This window comes from Scyliorhinus torazame, chromosome 6 (assembly GCF_047496885.1).
Source record: "Scyliorhinus torazame isolate Kashiwa2021f chromosome 6, sScyTor2.1, whole genome shotgun sequence".
NCBI classification, from domain to species: domain Eukaryota; kingdom Metazoa; phylum Chordata; class Chondrichthyes; order Carcharhiniformes; family Scyliorhinidae; genus Scyliorhinus; species Scyliorhinus torazame.
In genome coordinates this window covers 312,794,925-312,818,825 of record NC_092712.1, presented here as the reverse complement: position 1 = coordinate 312,818,825, position 23,901 = coordinate 312,794,925, and the positions used below count along the sequence as shown (strand labels likewise).

The 23,901-nt window shown below is 51.0% G+C and overlaps 1 protein-coding gene across 1 annotated transcript in view; it reads right to left on the bottom strand.

Annotated features, from left to right (window-relative positions):
• LOC140425828 (uncharacterized) overlaps positions 1-23,901 on the bottom strand; it is a 217,992-nt gene that overhangs the window by 166,016 nt on the left and 28,075 nt on the right. Inside the window, exons 3-5 of the mRNA XM_072510224.1 lie at positions 18,760-18,817; positions 5,116-5,227; positions 3,692-3,742 (exon numbers count right to left, since the gene is read on the bottom strand). Of these exons, the coding sequence (XP_072366325.1) occupies positions 3,692-3,742; positions 5,116-5,227; positions 18,760-18,817 (221 nt within the window). The remainder of the gene's footprint in view (positions 1-3,691; positions 3,743-5,115; positions 5,228-18,759; positions 18,818-23,901) is intronic.

Here is a 23,901-nt window from a genome sequence, read left to right as displayed (position 1 = left end):
GCCCCCACCAGAGGGGGAAGCGGAGATAGTGGTGGCGATGGATGCCGAGAAAGCATTTGATAGAGTGGAGTGGGATTATTTGTGGGAGGTGCTGAGCAGATTTGGTTTTGGAGATGAGTATGTTGGATGGGTGCAGCTGTGGTATAGGGCCCCAGTGGCGAGTGTGGTCACGAATGGACGGGGATCTGCATACTTTCGGCTCCATAGAGGGACAAGGCAGGGATGCCCTCTGTCCCCATTACTGTTTGCACTGGCGATTGAGCCCCTGGCAATAGCATTGAGGGGTGCCAAGAAGTGGAGGGGAGTACTTAGAGGAGGAGAAGAACACCGGGTATCTCTGTATGCGGATGATTTGTTATATGTAGCGGACCCGGCGGAGGGGATGCCAGAGATAATGCGGACACTTCGGGAGTTTGGAGAATTCTCAGGATATAAACTGAACATGGGGAAAAGTGAGTTGTTTGTGGTGCATCCAGGGGAGCAGAGCAGAGAAATAGAGGACTTTCCGCTGAGGAAGGTAACAAGGGACTTTCGTTACTTGGGGATCCAGATAGCCAAGAATTGGGGTACATTGCATAGGTTAAATTTAACGCGATTGGTGGAACAAATGGAGGAGGACTTCAAGAGATGGGACATGGTATCCCTGTCACTGGCAGGGAGGGTGCAGGCAGTTAAAATGGTAGTCCTCCCGAGATTCCTCTTTGTGTTTCAGTGCCTCCCGGTGGTGATCACGAAGGCTTTTTTCAAAAGGATCGAAAAGAGTATCATGAGTTTTGTGTGGGCCGGGAAGACCACGAGAGTGAGGAAGGGATTCTTACAGCGTAGTAGGGATAGGGGGGGGCTGGCACTACCGAGCCTAAATGAGTACTACTGGGCCGCCAATATCTCAATGGTGAGTAAGTGGATGGGGGAAGAGGAAGGAGCGGCGTGGAAGAGATTGGAGAGGGCGTCCTGTAGGGGGACTAGCCTACAAGCTATGGTGACGGCCCCATTGCCGTTCTCACCGAAGAGATACACCACAAGCCCGGTGGTGGTGGCGACTTTGAAAATTTGGGGACAGTGGAGACGGCATAGGGGAAAGACGGGAGCCTTGGTGGGGTCCCCGATAAGAAACAACCATAGGTTTGCCCCGGGGAGAATGGATGGGGGATTTGGAATATGGCAAAGAGCAGGAGTAACGCAACTGAAAGATCTGTTTGTGGATGGGAAGTTCGCAAGTCTGGGAGCGCTGACCGAGAAATATGGGTTGCCCCAAGGGAATGCATTCCGGTATATGCAACTGAGGGCTTTTGCGAGGCAGCAGGTGAGGGAATTCCCGCAGCTCCCGACGCATGAGGTGCAGGACAGAGTAATCTCAAAGACATGGGTGGAGGACGGTAAGGTGTCAGATATATATAGGGAAATGAGGGACGAGGGGGAGATTATGGTAGATGAGCTGAAAGGGAAATGGGAAGAAGAGCTGGGGGAGGAGATTGAGGAGGGGCTGTGGGCGGATGCCCTAAGTAGGGTAAACTCATCGTCCTCGTGTGCCAGGCTAAGCCTGATTCAATTTAAGGTGTTACACAGGGCGCATATGACTGGAGCACGGCTCAGTAAATTTTTGGGGGTAGAGGATAGGTGTGCGAGATGCTCGAGAAGCCCAGCGAATCACACCCACATGTTCTGGTCATGTCCGGCACTACAGGGGTTCTGGGTGGGGGTGACAAAGGTGCTTTCGAAAGTAGTGGGGGTCCAGGTCGAACCAAGCTGGGGGTTGGCTATATTTGGGGTTGCACAAGAGCCGGGAGTGCAGGAGGCGAGAGAGGCCGATGTTTTGGCCTTTGCGTCCCTAGTAGCCCGGCGCAGGATACTGTTGATGTGGAAGGAAGCCAAGCCCCCGGGGGTGGAGACCTGGATAAATGACATGGCAGGGTTTATAAAGCTGGAACGGATTAAGTTCGTCCTAAGGGGATCGGCTCAAGGGTTCACCAGGCGGTGGCAACCGTTCGTCGAATACCTCACAGAAAGATAGAGGGAATGGAAAAGAAGAAGGCAGCAGCAGCAGCCCAGGGGGGAGGGGGGGGGGGGAGGAACCAGAAGGAGTCTCAGGGTTATTAATATATATGTATAATATGTATAGGTCGTTGCTATAAATAATTGTATATTGGATTGTTGAACCATATTTTTGGAGAGTGTTTATCTGAGACAAGGCAGTTGCCATTTAGTTTTAGTTTTCGTTTTTGTTATATATTATTTATTCTTTGTTTATAAAACAGGTCATTGTTATTTATACTGTTATATTATTGTGTAAAGGATACACAATGTACTGTGATGGTTGACCAAAAATTTTCAATAAAATATTCTTTAAAAAAAAATGACAAAAAAAGAACTCTGTTACGATCAATCAGCGAGTGGGAAGGAGAGATTGAGTCCACACATGTGTTCTCATCTGCTCGTAACTGTGTCTTTCTACAGTGATTTAAAAAAAAAAAATTTAGAGTACTCACTTATTTTTTTTTCCAATTAGGGGGTAGTTTAGCACGGCCATCTTTGGGTTGTGGGGGTGAGACCCATGCAGACACGGGGGGAACGTGCAAACTCCACACGGACAGTGACCCTGGGTCGGGATCGAACCTGGGACCTCGGCGCCATGAGGAGGCAGTGCTAACCACTGCAACACCGCGTCGCCAGGTCTTTGGACAATATTGCCAACTGGAAGAAGATTACATTTCTGAAGCCTATTTCTTGCGTTCCGCCTCCTTCAATACGTGAATCAGAGGCCTAATACCTGCTAAAGGGACCCTTCGAGAAGTAGTGAATCAGTGTAATGCAGAGGCCTAATCTATGACAAGGAATTTAATTTTTTTTCTTTTTAAGGACACCCGTTTGTGTATCCAGGATGAACTGGCATGCTTCCCTCACGCTACAGGAGTTGCAATCACCCGTCTTCCCTAATCCTCCACCCACCATCGCCCCTCATTTCCAGAACATTCCAGAGGGAAGCTCCAGTGAGACAGGTGGCCCAAATTTGGCATCTCCCACCGGGAAAATCAGCTGATTATTCAAACAAGGCCTGAAGCGCAATTTTAGGCCAACCTGGAGCCTTTCTGTTCAAGGAACACCAAATCTGGGCCCTCTAACAGGCCCACACTAATTTCCAACCCTTTTAGATGTACTATTAAACAAAATCAATTTCCATTAAACAGCTATGGACAAACATTCATCCTACATTCATTACTCTAGTTTCCACGTACCTGAGGCACGATCAATTGGACAAAGACGATAGTTGAACCAAACTGAGGCTTTATTGCTATCAGATGTGTGGCCTCCCACAGCAGCTGGCGAAATGGCTGCTGGCTGGAGGACACGCATATTTATATCCCGCCTCCTGGGCGGAGCCAGCAGGCAGGGTCTACCGGCGAACCTGTAGTACAGGTCCTACCGTACATCACCTAATACAGGTGCAACAGTGGTTTACCACAGTACCTTAAGTAATACGCATTACATATTGATCACGTGTAAACAGTGGCCAAAATCTTTCATCCGCGTTTGCGGTTGGGATTTCCCGCTGCCGCTGAGAATGAATGGGGTTTAGGCTGGAACGCCAAATTCTCTGTTCTCACAGACAACAAATACCACTAGGACAAGACCGGAGAAACCCGCCCAGTGCAAGCGTAACATTTTGATGAAAACCAAAAGAGGGATGACCAACCTGTTTCTCAAGTTTTGCATTGTGAGACAACAGTCTATCATTCTCTTCTCCCTGTTAAATGAATTTGAAACAATGTCACTAGAAATGCAATTATTCCTTCATGTTGTGCGGGCATCACTGCCTAGGCCAGCATTTATTGTCCGTCCCTATTTGCCCTTGGGATGTTAGCGGTGAGCTGCCTTCTTGAGCCTCCGCAGTCGACAAGACACAAGTCAGGAGTGTGATGGAATACTCTCCACTTGCCTGGATGAGCGCAGCTCCAACAACACTCAAGAAGCTCAACACCATCCAGGACAAAGCAACCCCACTTGATTGACACCCCATCCACAAACATTCACTCCCTCCACCACCCACGCACAGCAGCAGCCGTGGGTACCATCTGCAAGACGCACTGCAGTGACGTACCAAGTCTCCTTCGACAGTGGCTTCCAAACCCACGACCGCTAGCAGCAGACGGCAGCAGATACCTGGGACCACCACCACCTGGAGGTTCCCCTCCAAGCTGCACATCACCCTGACTTGGAAACATATCGATGTTCCTTCACTGTCACTGGATCAAAATCCTGTAACTCCCTCCCTAACAGCAGTGTGAGTGTACCTACACCATGTGGTGCAGCACCCACAAGGATGTTAGGACGAGAGGTTGCAAGTAACAGGCTCCTAAAAAGGAGATGGTGGCATATTGTGGCAATGTCACTGACCGAGGAATCCAGCGACTCAGACATGGCTTCAAATCCCACCACAGCAGCTGGTGGATTGTAAATTGAATTCAATAAATCCAGAATATAAAGCTGGTCTCAGTAATGGGACCCATGAAACTATTACTTATTGTCATAAAAAGCACAATCTGGTTCACTAATATTAGCCCATTAGAATGTCCATTGGCAAGAAATCTGCCAGCTTTATGTGGCCTGGCCTACATTTTGACTCCAGATCCACAGCAATGTCATAGAATCATAGAGTGTACAGAGCACAAGGAGGCCATTCAGCCCGTCGAAACTGCATCGGCCCTTAGAAAGTGCACCCTACCTAAGCCCACACCTCCACCCCATCCCCGTAACCCAGTAATCCTACCTAACCTTTTTGGACACTAAAGGGCAATTTAGCATGTCCAATCCACCCAACCTGTACATCTTTGGACTTGTGCGAGGAAACCGGAGCACCCGGAAACCCACGCAGACACGGGGAGAACGTGCAGACTCCGCGCAGGCAGTGGCCCAAGCCGGGAATCGAACCTGGCACCCTGGAGATGTGAAGCAACAGTGCTAACCACTGTGCTACCGTGTGGTTGACTCTTAACTCCCCTCCGAAATGGCCCAGCAGGCCACTCAGCTCAAGGGCAATTTGGGAAGCGCCAACCCCGCCCACACCCCATGAAAGAATCGAGAAAGGCAGAGTAGCGGGGTCGTTTATTGGTGTTTTACCAGCTTCCTGTTCCTCAGCAACAGGTCATTGCAAAGGTTTTCAGTGACTGCCACGCTTCTGACCTCCTCGCAGTCTCCGCCCAGCGTGCCCTCTCGAACGCCAGTCCTGGAACTTAAAAAAAAATTGTCAGAATTTGTGAAGAGAGTGCACAAGATGTAAATTTCAAATACGTCACTACGATTGTTTTTGGAGCAATAATGCCCACCTGTTTTAATTAGCTGCCCCTCCACCTCAGGAGGCAGTGGAAGTGGGGTCACTGGATATTCTTTGAGGCGGAGGTAGATGTTTTCTTGTGGGGCAAGGGAATCAAAGGTTATCGGGGATAGATGGAGACTGTGGAACTCAACACAAACAGACGTGGCAGAGCGCTTCGCACTGCTGCCTCACAGCGCCAGGGACCCGGGTTCAATTCCGACCTCAGGTGACTGTCTGTGTGGAGTTTGCACTTTCTCCCCGTGTCTGCGTGGGTTTCCTCCGGGTGCTCCGGTTTCCTCCCACAGAACAAAGATATGTAGGTAAGGTCGATCGCCATGATAAATTCCCTCTTGGAGTCCAATGGTTAGGTGGGGTTACAGGGATATGATGGGGGAGTGGGCCTGGGTAGGGTGCTCCTTCAGAGGGTCGATGCAGACTCGATGGGCTGAATGGCCTCCTTCTGCACTGTAAGGGTTTTATCATCTCGATCAGCCATGATCCTATTGAACGACAGTGTAGTCTTGAGGGGCTGAATGGCCTACTTTTATGTTCTATTTCGTATGTTCTTATAACCTGATGCCAACTAGGGAGGGGCTCACACACTAGATCCTGAAATGGCGTCTGATATTGTTGTTCTGGGATGCTAAGTGTTTTTTTTGTTAAATCCAGTAGGTGACCTTCACACTGCACGCCCCTTCCGATTGCAAATTTGCCAACAGCGGGAAAGGAGGGCATCGGATGGCCGGCCAGCCAGCGGGTAATTGTGGCCCTTGTGGACAATTGATTCTGAGTTAAGGGCGTCAAATGACTGCTTGCTGGAGTCTAACAGATGGAGGGAAAGTCCCATGCCAAGTATCCCACCAAGGTTTTCTTGCACTTGGTAGACAAGGGGGTCCCCCCTTAGTAACTTTCTGGGCCCATCAAAAGTTCACCTACAGAACCTGCCACATTTCACCTGTGCATTTGCGATCTTGGCCCCACAGGATTCCGAAATTACCGGCCATTCCAAATCCAGCAATACACACCACCTATTGGCCTCCTGCTGTACCGGCAGTGGCCACCGTTTCTGACGGCGCTGTGGGTACTGAGAGAGCTGCTAGTCTCTGATTGGCTGGCTGCTCTCAGAGGTGGGGGGGCTTCCTGTCTCTCAGGGATGGACAGTCCCTCCTCAACTCAATTGATAGCTAATCAGCAGGCCAGTCACCTGTAACGGCCACCTGCTCCCAATGACCTTTTTACCCAGTAGGGGAAGTGGGTGAGGATGGGGGACTATAAACCAGGCCCAATAACTAAGTGCTAACCACTTAAATGACCAAGCAAGCCACTCAATAAATGTTGGCCTTGTCAGTGTCACCTATATCCATGAATGAATCAAAAGAAAACAGGGGGCTGGATTTTACGCTCCCCCACGTTGAAGGGGGGGGGGTTGGGATTGTTAAGTTCTGCATGTGACATACTGTCATGTGAGTGACCCTTTAAGAAAGGTTTTGTTTTACCACATGGCTTGTAGCACGGCTTCTGTGATGTCATTTGTGGGTGGAATGGGCTGTCAGGTGAGAGAGGGGGTTTCGTGATTTGTTTGGTTTGTTCGTTTGGACTGGAGGAAGTCTTCCCTGTTTTGTTTTGAAGCTGTTCCAGTAAACTGAAAGCACACTGGGCGTGGCAAACTGCCTTGGTATCCTGAACGCTAGAGTTGCTTTCCGGAAGGAGTGTTGAATCTGCTGATTGGAGGCTGGATCTCCGGGAAAGGACCAGTCCCATTCAGGTGAAGTTACAGTGAGCTGGGCCACGCCCTTGAAACGGGGGTTGGTTTTATTGGATTTTGTATTGAATTGGAACAGTTAAGGGGGATTCATGAGGAGTTATAGGCATAGATTACTGTAGCCATTGTGTTTTTCATGTTTGTAATTGAGAATAAATTCTTGATAAGTGTTTTATCTGTTAACTACATTCTTATAATAAACTTTGTTTTGACAAAAGCACCTAGGAAGTCTGATGAATCACACCTGAAGTGAAGACTCTTGTGTTCATCCCAGCCAAATTCAACATAAAAGTTATAGGCCAGGTGAGCTTCATCATACACTTTGGAGTTTCTAAGCCCTGACCCACAACACATACCCCCAACAGCCCACCTGCCCTCAACCTGGTTCAGTGGACATGCCTGCCTAACTTTGAGTTTACTAAGGCTCTTAAGTGGCCAACTAATGACCCCTTAACTGTCTCATCCCAACCCCATTGCTATTTTACCCACTGCAGGAGAAGGCCCACAACAAGCTGGCAGCCTGGCAGCTTTTACTGGGAGGATTGCTGTTGGGAAAGGAAATTATAATCTTTATTATTGTCACAAGTGGGCTTACGTTGACACTGCAATGTCACCTTTGCCCATTGGAGGCAACCCCTAGGGTCATACCCCCTCCCCTTTTACCCTTCCGCCTGGCCTCTCTAATCCAGCCCTTTGCTGGGGCCTGCCAGCCAGACCCTGCTGACACCCTGGACTTACCTTCAGTTCCAGTCTCCATCAGCTCCTTGAAGAGGGAGCAGGGGCTGCAGTCCCACAAGTGGCCACAGCTCGAGCCTGGCGCTGCTGGGGTGTCAGAGCTTCCAGCCTGGTTTTTCCCTATGGGCAGGCTCCCGGTCAACGTCTTAGCCGGAGTAGGGAGGGAAAGATGGTGTTGCCGGGTACACGGCGCCCTGTACAGTTCAGTCCGTGGCAAAATAGGCAGCGAACGGGCTGGAAATTGCGGCTTACGAGAGAGGCCCAAATGATCAATGTTTTCGAAAGGAGATTGGATGGGCACTTGAGGGAAATAGAATTACTGGATTATAGGAAAATGGGGGGGGGGCTGACTGGATTGCTCTACAGCTAGCGGGTAAGGACTTAATAGATGGAATGGTCGCCTTCTCTGTCTTGTCATTCTGTCAATTTGACCTTCCTGTATATATATATAATCTGTGTTAGTGTTCCGCACTTTCCAAATGGCCTCGATCAGCAGACATGGCTTCACTGGGTAGCTTAAATAGCCCGCTCTCCATTTTCACAGCCCCTTCAGAAAGGCAATGTGGTTGCTCCTTGGGTAATGAGCATTGGGGCAAGGTGCGCCGGTCCCCGCTGTTTCTCGGCAGCACGGTGTTCGCTGGTGGTGGGATTTTCTCTTCCCGCCACATGTCAATGGGGTTTCCCGTTGAAGCAACCCCACGCCGCCAGGAAAGCGGCAGAAGGGGACGGCGGGAGGAGTGCACTGCCAGCAGGAAAAGAGAATCCCAAAGGGCAGAGAATTCCGGCCATTATCGGCGGCACAGTGGCTAGCACAGTTGCCCCACAGCGCCAGGGTCCCAGGGTTCGATCCCGGTCTTGGGTCACTGTCTGTGCGGAGTCGGCACGTTCTCCCCGTGTCTGCGTGGGTTTCCTCCGGGTGCTCCGGTTTCCTCCCACAGTCCAAAGGTGTGCAGGTTAGATGGATTGGCCGTGCTAAATTTTCCCTTCGTGTCCCAAAGGTTAGTTGTGGTTATGGGGACAGGACAGGAGGTTGGGCCTGGGTGAGGTGCTCCTTCGGAAGGTCAGTGCAAACTCGATGGGCCGAATGGCCTCCTTTTGCACTGTAGGGATTCTACGGTTAAATGACCTTCCAGGGTCACTTTTCTGTCGCCTGAAACCACGGTGGACAACTTTAAACAGGACGAAAAATAGGAGAGCAACATCTGAAGCTCACCACCTCTCCCCATGTACCTCCCACCTCCACGCTGTCCCCAACGCCCATCAATGGTATTCACTGCAGAACAATGTGCAGGCAGAGAAAGAAATGTATTTGTTTTGTAATTGCTGCCAATGTTTGCACTGTTCAAACACTTGCTGCTTTAGTTAATTCTTAAAGTTCTCAAATCTGTCTGCCGCGATACACTGTTGGAATTCAGAGCGCATGGGGGCCAATTAACCCTTTAACCCCTTTCCAATTAACCCCTTAAACGATCATTTTCAAGCTTCAAAACAACTCGAAGTAACAACCCGTATCAGTGGCAGTGGTCACATTTTATTACACTATTTACACAAGTTAATATTTGAACAGTAATATTAAAGTGTAGCGGTCTTACCGAGACACTCTGGGCAGGCATCGTTTCCATGTAACCTCTACCTGGTCACACCAGTCAGTGTGGCATTAACATATCTTTGTCTCAAAAACAGACTTTCTTCCCAAAATGTATAAAAATTTGTTACGTGGCTGTTCAAAGGTGACAGATTACGTAAGGTACAAAACCAAATCACGGCACGGTAGCACAGTGGAGAGCACAGTTGCTTCACAGCTCCAGGGTCCCAGGTTCGATTCCCAGCTTGGGTCACTGCCTGTGTGGAGTCTGCACGTTCTCCCCCGTGTGTGCGTGGGTTTCCTCCGGCTGCTCCGGCTTCCTCCCACATGCCAAAGACGTGCAGGTTCGGTGGATTGGCCGTGCTAAATTGCCCTTAGTGTCCAAAAAAGGTTGGGTGGGGTTACTGGGTGACGGGAAATAGGGTGGAGGTGTGGTCTTAGGTAGAGTGCTCTTTCCAAGAGCCGGTGCAGACTCGATAGGCCGAACTGCCTCCTTCTGCACTGTAATTTCTATGATTCTATGAGTTTCTTCCGTTGTTGTGTGTTACTCATTAGATTTACAATCGCAGCTAATATTTATAGTATTCAGTTACCCCCAGTTCCTCAGTATATACCGTGGCTAAAAGGCCTGGCTCAAACTGTGGCCTCCCAACACCCCCCCCCCCCCCGCCGCCCCCCCCCCCCCCCCCCCCCCGCCCGCCATTGTGTCTATACATGTGTGGCCTAGCTGCTGGCTCCATCTACCCGTGAGGCACTACAGCCTATATGTGATCAGGCCAGATAGCCCTCCTTCTCATATCAGTCTGATTTTATTTGGAGGGGGCAGGGTGGTGGGGGGGGGGGGGGGGGGGGGGGGGGCTGCAGGATCCTTAATTCTCATTCCCTTCACCAAAACGTACATGGAAACCAATTTAACCCAATCATTGCCTACGCCCACTTGAAGGGGGCCCTGTTACAAAAGTTGTCAAGTGTTCATCCCCCCACCCGGACCAGGCCAAGCTCTCAGGACTCCCAGTTTCCCAAGCTTTGACCCTTTTCAGTTTGTTAGCATTCTGGGGATATTGCCTGGCCAAATGACCTTGGTGCTAAGTTGTTTTGTCTCATTGTAACTTTCTGTGCCTCTGGAAGGTGATTTATCTGTCCCCCCCCAACCCCCTCCCCCACGTCCCCTCCCTTTCCTCCCCCACCCCTCACACACACATAAACACCAGACCGTGTGTTATTCACACTATCAATGATTTTTTGCTGCAGTGTTTGTGGTCTTTTTCTTCTAACCATTTGATTCCTTTCACACCTTTGGGAATAATAGAACACTTGGTCAGCGAAGGCCGAAATCACAATTTTCCACCTTGTCACTTGTCAACCATCCCTACCTGAGTGTAATCGCGACAGGGATACAGTAGGAGAAGTCTAACAATTAAAGTAGTGTGCAGCCACTCGTAGCATTTAATTTGTTAATTAGCAAGAAATCCCAAATTACAGATTTCCCAAGGTTCGTACAATATCTCGGGATATCAGGACCTCGGTGCGTGGGGGGGTCTGGCCATAAACCGTGCCGCATGAGGGTGCCTCGCCCACAATCCAGTCAGAAACTGACCGCATAAACTGTGCTGCAGAAAATTGATGAGAGTGGAAGGTGAGAGAGCGGCAACCCGTGGGTCAAGTACTCCACCGTTCCTCAGGGCAACTCTTGTCCTTCTCTATTCATAGACCTGTGGCTCCGGGATTGATCTGCTGAGTCAGCGGAGTGCTGGCAAATCGCGAAGCCAGGGGGTGGGGGGGTCATCCTCATCCTGAGGGCCTGATTGGCAAACACGGCGCGTTTAAGAAAGCAGGGCATGTTGCGTTCTGGTGCTTGGCTGGTCAGAATAAGTGCACTGGAGAACGTTTAGTTTGTGCCTCGTTAAATGTTTTATTGTTAAACAATAATGTGGGTTAGATAACCATAACAAAATGATTTAAAACTACTAACCATTATACATTGTCTAAGAGCTACCACAAATGTGGACTGTCCACTGCAACGACTATCTCCAGACTCCCCGAGGTAACAGAGTCACGTGGTTGTTCTCTTTTGCCACCTTCTGGTCGGAGGTCGTATCTATCACTATTCACATGACTGCTTATTGTCATGTGAGAGTATCGTTAAGAAATGGGCGTTTATAAATGGGTGTGTATATAAATATTTGTAGTGAGAGTACCTTTTTAAAAAATATATATTTATTAAAGTTTTTTAACACAATTTTTCTCCCTTACAAACAATAACCCCCCCCCCCCCACCCAGTAACAAAATAACGAGAAATCGCACAGAGCAAGATATATACATGGCAAACTGATATATTTACATGTCTTTGTACATTGGCTCTCTCCCATACGTGCCAGTTTCCCCAACCCTTCATGTTATCACTTGCTCATCCACCCTCCCAGGCAGTCCCCCCTTCCCCCCCTTCCCCCCCCTCCCCCCCCCCCCCCCCCCCCAGGTTGCTGCTGACCGATCTTCCTCTAACGCTCCGCGAGATAGTCTAGGAACGGTTGCCACCGCCTGTAGAACCCCTGCGCAGACCCTCCCAAGGCAAACTTAATCCTCTCCAACTTTATGAACCCAGCCATATCGTTTATCCAGGCCTCCACGCTGGGGGGCTTCGCCTCCTTCCACATTAGCAAGATCCTTCGCCGGGCTACTAGTGACGCAAAGGCCAGAATGCCGGCCTCTTTCGCCTCCTGCACTCCCGGCTCATCCACTACTCCAAATATTGCTAGCCCCCAGCTTGGCTTGACCCGGACTTTCACCACCTGAGATATTGCTCCCGCCACTCCTCTCCAGAACCCCTCCAGTGCCGGGCATGACCAGAACATATGGACATGGTTCGCCGGGCTCCCTGAGCACTTTCCACATCTGTCCTCTACCCCAAAGAACCTGCTCAACCTCGCCCCCGTCAGGTGAGCTCTGTGAACCACCTTAAATTGTATCAGGCTGAGCCTGGCACACGAGGAGGAGGAATTAACCCTACCTAGGGCATCCGCCCACAGACCTTCCTCGATCTCCTCCCCCAGCTCCTCCTCCCATTTACCCTTCAACTCTTCTACCAGCGCTTCCCCTTCTTCTTTCATCTCCTGGTGTATTTCCGACACCTTGCCCTCCCCGACCCATACACCCGAGATCACTCTGTCTTGAATTTCTTGTGCCGGGAGCAACGGGAATTCCCTCACCTGTCGCCTCACAAAAGCCCTCACCTGCATATATCTAAAGGCATTTCCCGGGGGTAACTCAAACTTCTCCTCCAGTGCCCCTAGGCTCGCAAACGTTCCGTCAATGAACAGGTCCCCCATTCTTCCAATCCCCGCCCGATGCCAGCTCTGGAACCCCCCGTCCATCTTCCCCAGGACAAACCGGTGGTTACCCCTGATCGGGGACCACACCGATGCTCCCATTGCACCCCTGTGCTGTCTCCACTGGCCCCAGATCCTTAGCGTTGCCGCCACCACCGGGCTCGTGGTATACTTTGTCGGCGAGAACGGCAGCGGTGCCGTCACCAACGCCCCCAGGCTCGTTCCGTTACAGGACGCCATCTCCATCCTCTTCCATGCCGCCCCCTCTCCTTCCATAACCCACTTGCGGATCATCGACACATTTGCTGCCCAGTAGTAGCTCCCCAGGTTTGGCAGCGCCAACCCTCCTCGGTCCCTACTGCGTTCCAGGAACCCTCTCCTTACCCTCGGGGTCTTATTCGCCCACACAAACCCCATAATACTCCTACCTACTCTCTTAAAAAAGGCCTTAGTGATCACGATGGGAAGGCACTGAAACACAAACAGAAACCTCGGAAGGACCACCATTTTGACCGACTGCACTCTACCCGCCAGCGAGAGCGGTGACATGTCCCATCTTTTAAAATCCTCCTCCATTTGCTCCACCAACCTCGTCAAATTCAGTTTATGTAGGGCCCCCCAACTCCTGGCTATCTGTATCCCCAGATACCGAAAGCTCCCCTCCGCCCTCCTCAGCGGTAGGTCCCCTATCTCTCTTTCTTGGTCCCCCGCCTGTAATACAAAGAGCTCACTCTTCCCTACATTGAGCTTATAGCCCGAAAACTCCCCAAACTCCCTCAGAGTTTGCATGACCTCCACCACCCCCCTCCATTGGATCCGCCACGTACAGCAACAGGCCATCCACATATAGCGACACCCGATGCTCTTCTCCCCCTCGGACCACCCCCCTCCATTTATTAGACTCCCTCAATGACATGGCCAATGGTTCGATCGCCAATGCGAACAACAGGGGGGACAGGGGGCACCCCTGCCTCGTCCCTCGGTACAGTCGAAAATACTCCGACCTCCGCCGATTCGTCACTACACTCGCCACCGGGTCTCTGTAAAGTAGCTTAACCCAACTGATAAACCCTCCCCCGAACCCAAACCTACGCAGCACCTCCCAGAGGTACTCCCACTCTACTCGGTCAAAGGCCTTCTCCGTGTCCATAGCTGCCACTATCTCCGCCTCTCCCTCCACCGATGGCATCATTGTCACATTTAAAAGCCGCCGCACATTGGTGTTTAGCTGCCTACCCTTTACAAATCCCGGATCGAGGACTGTGTCCCGGGGGTGATTCACGAGGATCCTCGTGAATCACCCCCGGGACACAGTCCTCGATCCTCGTGGCTAGCACTTTTGCCAGTAATTTTGCATCCACATTAAGGAGCGAGATCGGCCTGTACGATTCACATTGCAGTGGGTCCTTGTCCCGCTTTAGGATCAAAGAAATTGTCGCTTCCGACATTGTCGGAGGTAGGGTCCCCTCCTCTCTTGCCTCATTAAAGGTCCTCACTAGTAGCGGGGCCAACAGGTCTACGTACTTCCTGTAGAACTCCACCGGGAATCCGTCCGGTCCCGGGGCCTTCCCCGCCTGCATGCTCCCCAAACCCTTGCTCAGCTCCTCCAACCCAATTGATGCCCCCAAACCAGCCACCTCTTGCTCCTCCGCCCTCGGGAATCTCAGTTGGTCTAGGAATCGTCTCATACCCTCTTCCCCCGTGGGGGCTGGGATCTATACAGCTCTTCATAGAAGGCCTTAAATACCTCGTTTATTTTCGTCGCACTCCGAACCGTGGCTCCACTTCCATCTTTAACTCCCCCTATTTCCCTCATTGCCATCCTTTTACGGAGCTGGTGTGCCAGCATCCGACTAGCCTTTTCCCCATACTCGTAGGTCGCCCCCTGCGCTTTCCTCCACTGTGTCTCCGCCTTCCCTGTGGTCAACAGGTCAAACTCCATCTGGAGCCGTCATCTTTCCCCAAGTAATCTTTCCTCCGGGGCCTCTGCGTATCTCCTGTCCACTCTCAAAATCTCCCCCACTAACCTCTCCCTTTCCATGCCCTCTGTCTTCTCCCTATGAGCCCTAATGGAGATTAGCTCTCCCCTGATCACCACCTTCAACGCCTCCCATACCACCCCTACCCGCACCTCCCCGTTGTCGTTGGCCTCCAAGTACCTTTCGATACACCCCCTCACCTTCCCACACACCACCTCGTCCGCCAGCAGTCCCACATCCAGCCGCCACAGCGGGCGTTGGTCCCTCTCCTCTCCTCGCTCCAGTTCCACCCAGTGCGGGGCGTGGTCCGAAACGGCTATGGCCGAATACTCCGTCCCCTCCACCCTCGAGATGAGCGCCCTGCCCAGAACAAGAAAATCTATCCGGGAGTAGGCTTTGTGTACATGGGAAAAGAAAGAAAATTCCCTGGCCTGCGGCCTTGCAAACCGCCATGGGTCCACTCCCCCCATCTGATCCATAAACCCCCTAAGTACCTTGGCCGCCGCCGGCCTCTTCCCAGTCCTTGATTTGGAGCGGTCCAGTGCTGGATCCAACACTGTATTGAAGTCCCCTCCCATTATCAGGCCTCCTTTCTCCAGGTCCGGAATGCGCCCCAACATGCGCTTCATGAATCCTGCATCATTCACCCCCCCCCCCCCCTGCCGACTAGCCATCTCCTTTTCTGGGCCAGTCCCATGTCCATGCCTCTCTCACCCTCCAGTCCCCCAGACGGGGGGGGGGGCCCGTCTCGACCACCTCCTCTGTGTCCCATTCCTTTTCGGCCAGTGCAGCAGCAACCCTTTTTCCACCCCCCCCCTTCCCCCCCCCCCCTCCGCTAGACCCCTGTCTAGCTTTTTTGCTCCCCCCATGTCACTCCCGTAAGTCAGCTGACACCTGCTGACCGCGGCTTCCCCCGCCGTCCCATTGACCTCACCGTGTGGGAGTCTCCCAATCAATATGCGTTCCTTCGTTCCCCTTCCCACCTTTCTTCCCGCGCGCGGGAGAAACCCCGCGCTTTCCACAGCCCACTCCGCCCCCTCTGGCGCAGCTCCTGTCTCTCTCTCCCAGCCAATATAACATTTCCTGCGCGTGATTGACCCCCTATATACAACAACCATCACACATTAAACTTCATCATCCCCCCCACCCTCACAAACCCTCAGTTAGAGCCCAACTTTTCGGTTTGTATAAAGGTCCACGCCGCTTCAGGCGTTTCGAAGTAGTAGTGTTGGTCCTTGTATGTGACCCACAGTCGCGCTGGCTGCAGCATTCCGAATTTCACTCCTTTCCGGTACAACGCCGCTTTGGTCCGGTTGAAACCCGCTATCCGCTTTGCAACCTCCATGCTCCAGTCCGAGTATATTCGCATCTCTGCATTGTCCCACTTACTGCTCCGCTCCTTCTTGGCCCATCTCAGGACCCACTCTCTGTCCATGAACCGGTGGAACCTCACCACCATCGCCCTTGGCGGCTCATTTGCCTGGGGCTTCCTCACCAGCACCCAGTGTGCCCCGTCCAACTCCAACGACCTTTGAAGGGGCCTCCGCGCCCATCATCGCCTCGAGCATCGTGCTCGCGTATGCCCCGGCATCAGCCCCCTCCACTCCCTCAGGGAGACCCAGGATTCGCAGATTCTTTCTCCTCGACCTGTTCTCCAGGTCTTCGAGTCTTCCCGCCCACCTCTTGTGTAGCGCCTCGTGCTGCTCCACTCTCACCGCCAGGCCCAAGAGCTCGTCCTCGTTCTGGCTGACTCTTTTCTCTACCTCCTGGATCTTAACCTCGTGGGCCTTCTGGGTGATCCTGAGTCCTTCAATTGCCGAAAGCATAGGCGCCAGCATCTCCTTGCGCATCTTCTCGCGCTGCTCTTCGAAGCAGTGCTTGATGAACTCCTGCAGCTCCCCTTTGTCCCTGGCCGCCGCCATTTTGGTTTTTTAACCCTGCTTCTCCCGTTGCTCCAGTGCCACTTTTCTGGCTGTTGCACTTCGGGTCTGTTTCATAGACGTTGGAGGGGGGACCTTCTCTTCCCTTCCCCACGGGTTTTTGTCAAAAAAAGTTCCGTTGGGGCTCCTCTAGTGAGCCTGAAAGTCCGTGGTAGCGGGAGCTGCTGAGTCATGCGTCTTAGCTCCGCATCGCCGCACCCGGAAGTCAGTGAGAGTACCTTTAAGAAATGGGTGTTTATTACTGCAGCGATGTCAGAGAGTGGGTAGAGCTGGGCTGTCTGTCAGCTTTTTACTTTCGTTTTTGAGCAGGCTGCAGGGTGTGTTTTAGTTTTGTTTTAAGAGCTGGATAGCTGCAGTCACAGCCAGAAGGTGTATGAATCTCCCTCTGTAATCTAAAGACTGTAAATTGATCCTGGTGATTTAAAACTAATAACTGTAGTGACTTTAACCTGATGTGCTTCTGGTAAAAGGTGTTTTAAGTCGTATGGATGTTAAAAAGAAAGCTTAAAGGATTACTTAGTGTTGTATTCTTTGGGGGTTGTATTTGAATTAATGGTTGCTAAGATGTTCACTATGTTTTAAAAAGGTTAACTTGAGTACATAGAATAAACATTGTTTTGCTTTAAAAAATACTTTTCCATTTCTGCTGTACCACACCTGTAGAGTGGGCCGTGTGCTCCCCATACCACAATCGGTTAAAATTGTGGGTCAGGTGAACTCCATGATACACTTTGGGGTTCTCTAAACCCTGGCCCATAACATTATGCCTATCATCACGGGGCTGGCAGCCTAATCTCTCGTCTTTGTCAACACTGGTTCCAGCCGCCTGCCAAGAAAGCAGTGGAAAGTTCCATGTTGGTTCCTCTCCATACAAAGACACAACCTCCACTGAATTCCTACGCTATGACAGAAACTTTTCAAGCGCAGGTGGGGAAATCTCAAATCGTTATCCCACCGTATTGCAGGCTATGCTACTTTTGTGATGCATGGTGTTGGATGGGTCCTAATCCAGAAGGTGCAGCATGAATCGAGACACAAATCCCTTTCTTGATGGTAGGTTCAGAACAAAGAACAATACAGCACAGGAGCAGGCCCTTCGGCCCTCCAAGCCTTTGCCGGTCATGATACTAACCTTGGCCAAAACACTCCGCACTCCCTTGTGGCGTATCCCCCTATACCCATCCTATCCATGTGTCTGTACTTACGGGAAGCAGGATTACATTTCCCTACCTCCTTCCTACCAGCAGTCCCTTTTGAACATACCCATAAAACAAATTAACTAATCAAACAAATGAACCTGATAACTGCCCCAAGGGGCACCGTAGAAAAAGAAAACAAATCTAGAAACAAGTTAGAAATATTAAATTAAAGTAACGTGGTGGGGCTGATTTGAACACACAGCCCTCAGGGCGAGAGTCAGACCTCCTTCCATTGCGCCTGAAGCCGGATGCAAATGTTTCATCTGGGTGTCATTGAGAATGTATATCGCAGGAGCGAGCTTTGATCCTTCAATCACTCTGCTCAGTCCCCTTTTCTTTACAGCAACAGTTAAAACAAATGAATGAATAAAACTAATGAACAACCCAATAAAAGGACTGCCTTTAAAACTAAAAATGGCAAAAACAAAACCTTCGCCATACTGGAACCGGACAGATTAAATTTAAATACAATTTTTTAAATGGACACATTTTTGCACTGTTGCAAACCCCAGAGACCTTTTTGTATGTGAGACAAACATTATGAGAGCCGCTACAGCAACACTGATGTCAGGATATGTTTCCTTGTCTGAAGGGCATTAGTGAACCAGATTGGTCTTTAATGACAATTCAGTAGTTGTTGATCATTATTAATGAGATTCGTGTTTCAAACCAGAATTTTAATCCCACCATCTGACTCCGTGGGATATAAACCCAGGTCATCAGACCATTAACGCTACCAACTCCCACAGTCCTGTGTATATGTGCTTAAGATATTTAATCAATCAATAACTAATTAGTCAATCCCTATCAATCAATACCGTCCAGTTGTTTGGTCTTAACCTTAACATAACAAATAGTGCCACTCACTACATTAGGAAAAGCAGATTTGCCATAAATACATTGCCATAATATATTACTCACCTGTTAATATTTTCCTGAGACAAGAATATGATTGGTGACACGCTCCTTCTTTTTCCCACTGTGTGTGACATAAAAAAATATTTTCTATTGATAGCAAAAGAATTTCAGCGCTCTTTAACCCCAACCAGGTTGTTACATTTTTCTACCAACGCAACCGTTGAAATTCACCTCGTACACCTGTCCTCTTCCCTACCATTCTAAGCGGCAGCTCTCCCAGTCTCTCCTACTGCCCTCTTGCCTGGATCGCGAACATCTCGCTTTTCCCCATGTTCAATTTATACCCCGGAAAATTGCCAAATTCCCCCAGGATTCGCATTACTTCCCCCATCCCCTCCCAACGGGTCTGAAATGTACAAGAGCAGGTCATCTGCGTAGAGCGAGACCCGGTACTAATAAATCGCCCCCCTTGCCTTCCTCAACTGTTCCACTACTTTCCCTGTGGTCAACAGCCCAACTCCGCCTGTAACCTCAGCTGCTCCCTCAGTATCCCCGCGTCCGGGGCCTCCGAGTATCTCCTGTCCACATGGAGTATCTCCTCAACTAACCTGGCCCTCTCAGCCCGTTCCGTCTTTTCTCTGTGGGCCAGTATCGAGATTAATTCCCCTCTGACCACTGCCTTCAAAGCTTCCCAAAACGTCGCGGCAGAGACCTCCCCTGTATCATTTGTTTCCAGGTAGTTCTGGATGGACTTGTTAACCCGCCCACAGATCGCTTCGTCCGCTAGCAACCCCACACCCAGTCTCCACAGCGGGCATTGCCCTCTCTCCACACTAACCTGTAGATCCACCCAGTGCAGGGCATGGTCCGTCACTGCAATTGCCGAGTACTCAGTATCCACCACCTCCGGTATTAGCGCCCTGCCCAGAACAAAAAAGTTGATGCGAGAGTATACCTTGTGGACATGTGAGACAAGGGAAAACTCCTTCGCCCTTGGCCGTGCAAACCTCCATGGGTCTACTCCCCCCATCTGTTTCATAAACCCCTTCAATTCCTTTTCCGCAGCCGACCTCCTCCCTGTCCTGGATATTGATCGGTCCAATTCCGGATCAATGGCTGTGTTAAAGTCTCCTCCCATGATTGGGTTATGTGACTCTAAGTCTGGGATCTTACCTGACACCCGCCTCATAAATTCCACATTGTTCCAATTCGGAGCATATATGTTCACGAGTACCACTCGCACCCCCTCCAACTTCCCACTCACCATTATGTACCCACCCCCCTTGTCTGACACGGTTCTCCCTGCCTCGAATGCCACTTGTTTGTTGATCAAGATCGCTACTCCCCTGATCTTTGAGTCCAGCCCTGAGTGGAATACTTGGTTGACCCCCCCGTTCTCAATCTCGTCTGGTCTTTTACCTTTAGGTGTGTCTCTTGTAGCATTGCCACGTCCTCCTTCAGCCCCCTCAAATACGCAAACACGTGAGCCCTTCTGACCGGCCCAATCAGCCCTCTGACATTCCATGTAATCAGCCTGGTCGGGGGGCTTACACCCCCCCCAACCCCCCTCCCCCCCCCCCCAACCACCCCCCCCCCCCCCCACACACCGACTAGCCACTCTAGCTCGCGCCCTCCACCTCCTCGAGTCCCCCCTCGGGCATTCGCCGTTCCCGACCTCCCATTTGTCCCCTAGTAACAGTTCCTCCCCTGTCAGGAAGGCAGCTCCCACCCCCCCCCCCACCTCCCTCCCTAGCAACAACACTAGAATCCCAACCCCCCAAGTCAAGCTCCAGCTTAACACCTGCTCACCCCCCACTTCGCTTCCGAGAGTCAGCTGACCCAAGCTGACTTGATAGCGCCCACCCCTGGCACCAAGCAGTCTGTCTCCCCATTGTTCTCTCCCCTCTCCCCCCACTTGGACAAACGTATTAAAAGCATCACATTCCACAGTAAACAATCATCAGAAAAAAAACAGTGCAGAAACAACCACTTTAGAAAAAAAAACACCCCAAAATAGAACCAACCCCACCAACAAACTCCCTGCAAGACAAAGTTACCATTAGCCATCCAAACAGCCCCTTATTAAACTCAACACTACTTATACTTATACAGCCCAGCAGAACAAATCGCCACCACAGTGCTCTCCAAGGCTTCAGAGTGTTTTAATTTTCTTCAATAAAAGTCCATACTTCGTCTGGTGTTTCGAAGTAGAAGTCCCGTTGCTCATGTGTGACCCACAGACGGTCTGGGTACAGCATCCCAAACTTCACCCCCTTATTAAAGAGGGCCGTTTTTGCCCGATTAAACCCAGCTTGGCCAGATCCGCGCCCAGGTCCTGATAAATGCGCAGCTCACAATTCTCCCATTTGCTGCTCCGTTCCTTCTTGGCCCACGGCAGAACGTGTTCCTTGTCCGGGAATCGGTTAAAGCGTACCACCATCGCCCTCGGCGGCTCGTTCGCTGGGGGCTTCTTCGCGAGGGCTCTGTGCGCTCTATCCACTTCCAGGGGCCGAGGGAACGCCACAGCCCCCATCAACTTCTTCAACATGTCCATCACATAAGTCCTCACATCCGATCCCTCACTGCCTTCAGGGAGGCCGACAATTCTAAGATTCTGCCTCCCGGACCTGTTCTCCAGGTCCTCCAGCTTCTCCTGCATTCTTTCCTGGCAGTCGTTCACCGTCTCCACCTTGGTCTCCAGCACGCTTATGTACTCCTCGTGCTCGAACATCTTTTTCTCATCCTCCTGGATCGCTCTCCCGTGGGTCTCTTGATTCTGCACAACTTGATCAATCAAAGCCTTGATCGGGTCCAGCATGTCCTTCTTCAGCTTGGCGACGCAATCTTCAAAAAACTCCACCAGCTGTCCCGTCGACCACTGTGCCGTCTCCCCGCGGCCCTCTGCCATGCTTTCCCGCGTTGCCGGCTCTGTTTGCGTCTTTCTTTATAGGACTCTGTCTTCTCACATGGCCTCATCTGGTCCAATTCTCCATACACAGGAGGGAGATTTCTCCTCACTGTCTCACTCTTCACCAATTTGTCCCATAAAATGCAGAAAGAAACGGGGGGGAAAGGTCCAAAAGGCCGTCACAGGTGGGAGCTATCAAACGTGCGGCCTAGTCCCCCATGGCCGCCACCGCAAGTGGTGGTGCAACACTTTCAATCGCCCCTTCCCTCCCGTTAAATCTTGAGTTGTGTGCAAGACGTGTCACCCCGTCTGAATCCGCATCTGGGGGCTGGAATAATTATGCAACCAATTTTATAGTGGAGAATTGAGGGCGAGTTGCATTCGATCCTGCACGGCAGCATTTCATCAGTCCGAAATCATTTAAACGAGGGTAATAAAGAAAGAAGCTGCATTTCTATGACATATTATCACATCATTAGAACATCTCGAAGTGCCTAAGGATCACAGGGTTACATTGCTGATGTTATATGTAAAGATACATTGACCCAGCTTGCGCATTGAAGGTTTCGTACCACAGAAAATAAATCAAGATCTGACGCAACACCGAATTCAACACTTGCCGGTCATGACCACGACCACCATTTTCTTTCTGACAGAGGTTGCTGGTAATGGTTCTGCTGTTACCATTTACACCTCCACTAGGCCCATCCTCTGTTTGCTCTTGTCCCACTACTACTTGCTTTGCAGCATGGTCCCATTTTGCCATTAAACCACTGCTGCCTTCCACCCTATCACGGACCTTCCCTCATCGCGTAGTCCACCCTACCTCCTCCCAAAACCCCCCCCCCCCCCCCCCCCCCCCCCCCCCCCCCCGCCCGGTCCTGCCTATTTACTTGCTTCAATTCTTATCCAGTTCTGGCAAAAATGGCCATCGCTTGGAAACATGACCTCTGTTTCCTTCACCACGGGTGCTGCCAAACCTGGCGAGTATTTCCGGCAGTTTCTGTCATCAGAAACCGGTAAGCTACATTCGATGGTGAAGGAATATTAGCCGGACGACCCAGGACTCCTTCCAAAGTTCATGTGGGATCTCATCCATCCGGCGGGACGATTGGGAGGTTCGACATCTCGTCCAAAGGGCAGCATCTCCAACAACACCAACAGCAAACTGCAATAATATCGCACTATTCACGTTGTAAAACATGACCAGACAACATTAAAGCAGAATTCTGCGGATGCTGGAAATATAAAATGAAAGGGAAAATGCTGGAAAAACTCAGGTCTGGCAGCACCTGAGGAGAGAGAAACAGAGCTAACCTCCTGGGTTCTCCCGTCCCCATCACTAAGCTCGGGAATCCTGTTCATCCCGCGGTAGGATTTGTGCTGGGCGGCACAACTGGTCGGGTCGCCAGTCTCCATGCCCTCCCTGCCAGCCACAGCAAGTTTCCCGACGGCACAGCCGGGCTTCCCGCCCCAACCCGGCGTTACTACGCAAATAGCTCATTACAGCTATTTTGCTTGTCATTGGCGGGCAGGACGCACCATTCACCAGCAACCCCCCCCCCCCCACAGCCGAAGGTCCACTGACGTGAATTGGTGTGAGTCCCGTGGACTGTGGACCTGGCGGCTTGCAATCCGAGGGGTGGTAAGACGGTAAGTGCCCTCCCAACAATTGCCGCCAGGGTGCTGAGGAGGGTCCTTCAGGGAAGGTAGGGGTCAGAGAGGCTTGGACTGGGCTGGAGGGGCTCAGGTCAGGGTCTTCCCTCGAATGGGGTTCCTTTGGCTGCTGTGCTCATCTGCAGCCTCTGGCGGCATGGTAGCACAGTGGGTAGCACTGTTGCTTCCTAGCATCAGGGTCCCAGGCTCGATTCCCGGCTTGGGTCACTGTCTGTGCGGAGTCTGCATATTCTCCCCGTGTCTGCGTGGGTTTCCTCCCACAAGTCCCGAAAGACATGCTTGTTAGGTGAATTGGACATTCTGAATTCCCCATCACTGTACCCTAACAGGCGCCGGAATGTGGCGACTAGGGGCTTTTCACAATAACTTCATTGCAGTGTTAATGTAAGCCTACTTGTGACACTAATAAAAGATTATTATTAAAACCATTAAACAGTCACTCAGTATGTAATAGTTAAAATTTTCCCATAATAAAGTGAAAATGTTCTCACCTGCGCCCCTAAACCCTTTACAAAGTCTGACAATATGACCGAACAGGTAACGGAATGTGGTGAGTCGGGGCTTTTCACAGTAACTTCATACTTGTGACAATAAAAGACTATTATTATTATTAGATAAAA